Source organism: Hipposideros armiger, unplaced genomic scaffold (assembly GCF_001890085.2).
Source record: "Hipposideros armiger isolate ML-2016 unplaced genomic scaffold, ASM189008v1 scaffold_49, whole genome shotgun sequence".
NCBI classification, from domain to species: domain Eukaryota; kingdom Metazoa; phylum Chordata; class Mammalia; order Chiroptera; family Hipposideridae; genus Hipposideros; species Hipposideros armiger.
This window is the reverse complement of record NW_017731399.1, coordinates 3,885,053-3,891,233: the sequence shown is the minus strand read 5'-3', so window position 1 is coordinate 3,891,233 and position 6,181 is coordinate 3,885,053. Positions and strand designations below refer to the sequence as shown.

Below are 6,181 nucleotides of genomic sequence, written 5' to 3'. Positions count from 1 at the left end.
GATCCCACATGAGGGCCAGTGATGCTGCGCCCTCTACAGCTAAGATGGTGAACAAGAGCTCGACCTGGAGCTGTGCTGCTGTGAGTCTCTGGCGACGGTGTAGGCTGCAGTGGGGCTGCAGTGGGCTGCCATAAGCTACTGGTGTGGCCGGCAGCTGGTGTGAGCTGCCGTGAGCCACCGTGAGTGGCTGTCCAGAGGCCGGCGACCGATTTGCCTCACCCGGGAAGAGCGCAATGATCACATTACCTACATGGGCCAGTGAAGCAACGTCCTCCACAACTAGACTGAAGAACAAAAGGGCAGCAACTTGTCTGTTTCCCTTCCCCAATTCCCGCAATGCTGTTCCCCTCCCCCAATTCCCCAATAAAATCTTTAAAAAGAAAAGCTTGTCCTGTACCCCCTCCCAGTGAATAGCCCCCATACAAGTATTGTCTCTATTTCTGTTTTTAATTCACTTTATTTTTAAAAGAAATTTACATTAATTGTATCGTTTAGTTAATATTAATTTGCAATGCCCTGCTCCCAGGCCCCTAGCTATGGGCCAAAGTTGGAGGAGAGAAAGGTAGGCATGGTATATAAAAGCATGTAGGATAGAAGGGAAAGCATACCTGGGTTAAAAATTTGTCATGATTTGAATGAGCCAAATATAGGTAATTAAGGGTGAATTTGAACTCAATACCTTTACTAGAGGGAAAAGTTTAATGTGTTTTTTTATGAAAAATCATAATAAAAAAAGTGCAGAATTTAGAGGGTGGAGGATCCTGAAAGTTAAAATGAAACAGGACATTGACAAAATGCTTTCATGTAAATATGTGCATGGTAATGTTTTAGATCATATATATGAATTAGAATACTGCTTAGGTATGCAGACAGATGTTTTCCTTCTATATTTTTGAAGACTTTCTATGAAAAGGAAATTTGAAGTGATAAAGAATTGGCTGATAGAGATTAAGGTAGACAGGCACATGGGAATGTGGCCCCCAGGAAGGAAGACAGAGTGATGTATATAAATCAGGCTATGCAAGGATGCAAAGGAGAGATCTGAGGCCAGGAGTTAGGAGTCTGCAGTCTTTTATCCTGGTCTGACCAATTGTGTGATTTTTAAGTAAGTCACTGAACTTGGGTCCCCTTCTGCTTTTGTAAAATACATGTGTTACCTGTTTACCCTGCCTTGGGGCATTATAGTAAAGATAAAATGAAATGATAGAAAGAATTTTGCAAAATTAGGTTGGCTTGGTCAGCATAGAAAAAGGAATATTGATGAGAACATTCTTTAAGATGATTCAACTCCCTTTGCTCTATATCTGAAATCATTAAGTAGCTTTATGAAAATATTTGGTTTGTCAAGTAGATCTCATTACTAAAGAGGTATCTCGAGCTGATAAAAGTTTGTCAATTGAAGGTCATGGCAAATTAATAAATTTGTGGTTTACAAATTGATCTTACAAGTGTTTGATTGATGTGAATGGATTTATCTAGGATTTGACCAACTCTGGGCGACCTGGTAAAATCCTGGTTCAGACCTAATCCGGGAGCCTACAAGTGACAGCAGCCTGCGAGGTCCTTAAGAAAGCTTGGCCTGGAGGAGAACACATGAAAGAAAGGTTTGTTTTTGCTAAATGTAACTCATGAAAGTGTTTATAAGTAAAAGTATAATCGTAATGCACAAATTTTTTCTTTTTCTCTTTTCAGAATCCCAAGGGGCTTTGTTTTCTGTGAAAAGGCATTTCTGTACAGTTGCTCCAATGACAGAGTTACCTGCACCCTTGTCCTACTTCCAGAATGCACAGATGTCCGAGGACAATCACCTGAGCAATACTGTACGTAGCCAGGTACAGTGTCAGCCTCTGCAACTGCCTTTGCCAGACTGGGGATTCAGTGATCACCCTGCACCACCTCCAAGAGAGGCTTAGGGGGCTGAACAGGCTTTCTCATCGTTAACCAAATTCATGTATTTTCTGAACTTCATCTGAGGACAAACCACTGTATCTTTTGGTGCTGGGGACACAAGGCTATGTGAGATACAGGTGTTATATGAGTTCAGTTCCTACCTGGCTCAGGTGTCACCTCCCCCGAAGCCTTCTCCAACTTACTCATCTATTATTATTTTACCTATCTTGCCCTACTCTTCTATAGGCTGAGTATATTTTACGTACCTTTATTTTTTCAGTATCTAACATAGTTCCTGACTGTGCTCAGTCAACGTTCATTGGCAGGATGCATGATGTTGAATGCAAGGCTACCGTATTTGCCGGCGTATAAGACGATTTTTTGGCCCTGAAAAATATGCCTCCAAGTGGGGGGTCGTCTTATACGCCAGGTACACTTCAGATAGACTGNTTTTTAGCTGAGCCATCCTGCTACCTGTTGGCAGCTCAGCGGCTGCTCAGCTCAGGCTGGACTCGAACCGCTGTTGCTCAGAGCTCAAACCCTTGAGCGAGCTCTTAACCAACTGAGCCACTCGGCCGGCCCAATATTTCTTAATGTGTTTGATTTTGTGGTGCTAAGGCCCTGAAGGGACATTATAAAATGTATGGTATTTGCATCATATTACCTTTATAAAATAAAATAAAATAAAATAAAATAAAATAAAAAAGAATTTTTAACATATTTAGTCCTAAGGGTTTCAAATAAAGGATTCTGGATTTGTTCATTTTCATTGTATTGTTTGAGCCCACATAACCATTATTATTTTAAAACTACAATAACTATATATAACAGACTTCCCCCAAATTCAGTGCCTTACAGCATTTGTTCTCACTGAGGCACTGCTTCAAGGTGTAGGTCTGTGATCAGCTAGGGCCGTTTTGTGTTGCATGTCTTATTCTGGGGCCTGGGCTGAAGGGTCAGTGGCTACCCCCACAGTAAGCTCAAGGCAACAGCAGAAGTACAAGAAGACAAGGCCAACTGCACAAGCACAGTTCAAGTGTCTGTGTGTATGCCACATCTGCTAAGATCCCACTGACCAAAGCAAGTCATAGTATGTGCCCAAAGTCATGGGATGGGTAGTAGACTGCACCCACCTTGAGGCCAGAGTAAGTCACAGAGCCAAGGCCAACATCACTGCAGGGGGGAAGTATATCCTTCCTTTAGGGAGGCTGGGGGAGGGAGTGAATATTTGCTGAATAATAATCTAATCTATCTCAGATGGTTCACAGAAGTGGCGTGGGATGGAAGAAGGAAAAAAAAAAATCACCAAATAGGCTATCACTATCCTTGCTCTTTTTAGTGTGCCACTTTCACAGAGCCTCTTGTAGGGCTGGGGAAATTATCTGCTCCTAGTCTCAAAATTTAGAGGATCCTTTCCAGGATATATTCCTGAAATTTTGAATTAGTTTCAAATTATTTTTATTAATTTTGGAGATTGGTAATGTATTGTTGGATGTGAGCTTTTAAAACCTCAAATAGAGGCTCTCCAAGACCATCCATATAATCAGAACTGGGGCTGCCTGTCCAGGAGGAAGCTGTCAAAGTGACATTAAGGCTGATTAAATACTTCTGTGGAAAATATAATAAATCATAACCTCATTTGGCACTTGAAAATTTCTTAGCATTACAAAACAAAGCTACTATTAAAAAATATTTTAGGTAGTTTTCTAAAGTGAAGGAGAAACTAGTCAAGTGGCTAGAGTCATTAAAACCAGCCACAAGCCCTTTGCGCTAGAGAAGATCCATGGAGATGTTTGTTTCTGTGGAGTACAAATTTTGTTTACATTTATCTCTGAGAGTGAAGAAAGAAAATGGTATCAATAATTAAGTATTAATAAACATGTTATAAGAGTTTGAGGTTTAGTTGTTACCTTGGGATATAGTGAGAGACAGAAATGTATTTTTCTGCTGGTGCTTCCTTAAATGGGATTTTTAATAAACTTATTTTGTGATTCTAAACTTTGGTTATACTTTTTGGAGTGCTGAGGGGTAGATGGTTGTCTGGTTAAACAGACTTTTCTGTTCCACCAACTAGGCTTCAAGATTATTTGTATTCTCCTGGGGCTTTTTCTTTTTTAGCTTTTTGTATATATAATGGAAAGAAATTTTAGTTGCCCATCAGAGAAGGATTTCTTTTTTCTTTTATAGGATTAAGCAAGTGTCTTGAGAAAAAAGAATTGGATGGCAGTGAATTCAAGTATGTTCTATCCATCTCAGAAAACCGTTAACAGGTGGCCAGAGAGAAAATACCAAAGTCTGCTCCTGTCCCTACTCCCACTCGATCCCTCTGCAGTCAAGGTCATACGAAAGGTCCTCACCAACAACTATCTTTTTTTGTTCTCACGGCCCTGCTAAGAATGTTATAAAGTCCGCTAGTGTCTTTTGCCACACGGCCTGAACAGTGGGGTCATTGGCTTTCTCCATGGAGTCATCAATTGTTTTCAGCTGTTACTGGACCAGAATCAAATATGGCTTTGCCTGCTCCTTTCTTTGTACCAACAGTGTTTGTTTGTTCACCAGGCCTGACTGAAGACCTAGCTTAACCCTGTTGCTTGCCTCTGCTTCCTACTGAGCTCATGTAAAGGGCAGCTCTTCCAGGGAGGGTCGCCCTATATGTAGCATTATGATCTTCAGAGCATCAGTGGAGGCCTGAGCTTTCTCTGGGTGAACTGGAAAAGACCTGGGTTCTGGAACTGGTGTTACTTGCCCCATAATTATTAACTGGTAAATTCTTTTACCTTCCCTGAGCCTTAGCTTTTCGCATGTAAATACGGATGGATATGTCTTTGAAAACAGTATTGGGATATGCTAAAGTATTATTGGTGATGCTTAGAAGATTTGTCTGAGAAAGCTCCATATGATAATCAGTTTGTATGGTTTCTTATAGTAGCTGAACAGATTCTATAAGCATATGGCTAATAACGGAAACTACTTAAAATGACCAGATTCTCATTGTAGCTTTCTTTAAAAATAAGTAAATATAGGATAGGACTGTATATTAGGAATGCTTTTGGCACTTCAGTTTTTAATTCATAGTTAGACCAATTATTGAAGCTTGAGATCTCATTTACTACTAGTATTTTTTGTTTGTTTTTGTTTTTTAAGATTTCATTTACTTCTAAGTAGTAGTTTTTACTAGTAATAAAAATCAGCTCAATGTCTTAATACTCATCGCTGTAAACTCCTAAAGGGCGGGCATGGAATTTTACACAGAGGCAACATAGTATAATATGTGAATCTTGGCTTTACTCCTTTGCTTACTGGGTGTGACCTTGGGCAAGTTAGTGAACTGTATGCGACATTGTTTTCATCTGTAGAATGGGTAAAGTGAAAATAATTAATTAAATTCTTTCAGTGTCTGTCTTTGAGTTTTGATATAAGTAGACAGTCAGTAAACTTGTATTTACTGAAAAATCACTTTCCTTCTCATTTTTATCTGTAAATGTAATATACTTTATTTACTTTTTATATATTTTTGCTTGCATTGCCCTTTCTTGCCCTTTGCTCGTTTCATTTGGCTAACACTATCTTCTTGTTATCTTGTTTCTCAGGGATCATAAGAGTCTATTAATGACAGATTTCTAAGCGTTTTTTATTTTTGTAATATAACTGTACTTTAAATGATACAGTATAGTCTTCAGAGCAGTCAGTGGAGAATCAATTGCAACTTTTTTCTATTGCCATCCTGTGGCATTTCTGGGTTTACTGAGGTAGTAGGTGCTGTACTAAATATTTGTGTGGAAAAGAAGGGTATGATATATGCTCTGTTTGCTGTTCATTAATGCTACATTAATGTTACAATTTCAGTTAGTAAACTTTTAAAAATCTTGAAGTATAGATTAGAATATTTACTTTGAATACTTAGAAAATATAACTGTTCTATTGGAATCAACCTCCCTTTTGGATAAGCTAGCAAACGTATTGCCAAGTTTTAATTTTATCCATTTTAAAAGACAGGACCATGGTATGAGTAATCCTACATACAGGTTTACTCCCACAAAATCTGTTTAAATTTTTTAATTGAAGTATATAGAAATGTGCACAGATCATAGGTGTATACAGCTCAGTGCATTTTCGCAGACTGAAATCCTTATGTAACTAGCACTCACATCAAGAAATAAAACAGGGCCGGCCAAGTGGCATGTTGGTTAAGAGCTGGCTTGGGACGCCAGCTCTGAGCAGCAGGGCCCCAGTTCAGATCCCACATGAGGGCCAGTGATGCTGCGCCCTCTACAGCTAAGATGGTGAACAA

The 6,181-nt window shown here is 39.3% G+C and overlaps 1 protein-coding gene across 2 annotated transcripts in view; it reads left to right on the top strand.

Moving 5' to 3' along the window:
- Positions 1 to 6,181, top strand: part of PSEN1 (presenilin 1) — a 77,400-nt gene that overhangs the window by 7,400 nt on the left and 63,819 nt on the right. Inside the window, exons 2-3 of one of the 2 annotated variants that reach the window (XM_019640425.1) lie at positions 1,480 to 1,604; positions 1,693 to 1,820. In XM_019640425.1, the coding sequence (XP_019495970.1) occupies positions 1,746 to 1,820 (75 nt within the window). In that variant the 5' untranslated portion in view covers positions 1,480 to 1,604; positions 1,693 to 1,745. Of the gene's footprint in view, positions 1 to 1,479; positions 1,605 to 1,692; positions 1,833 to 6,181 lie in introns of both variants that reach the window. The other variant, XM_019640424.1, reaches the window with a different exon arrangement.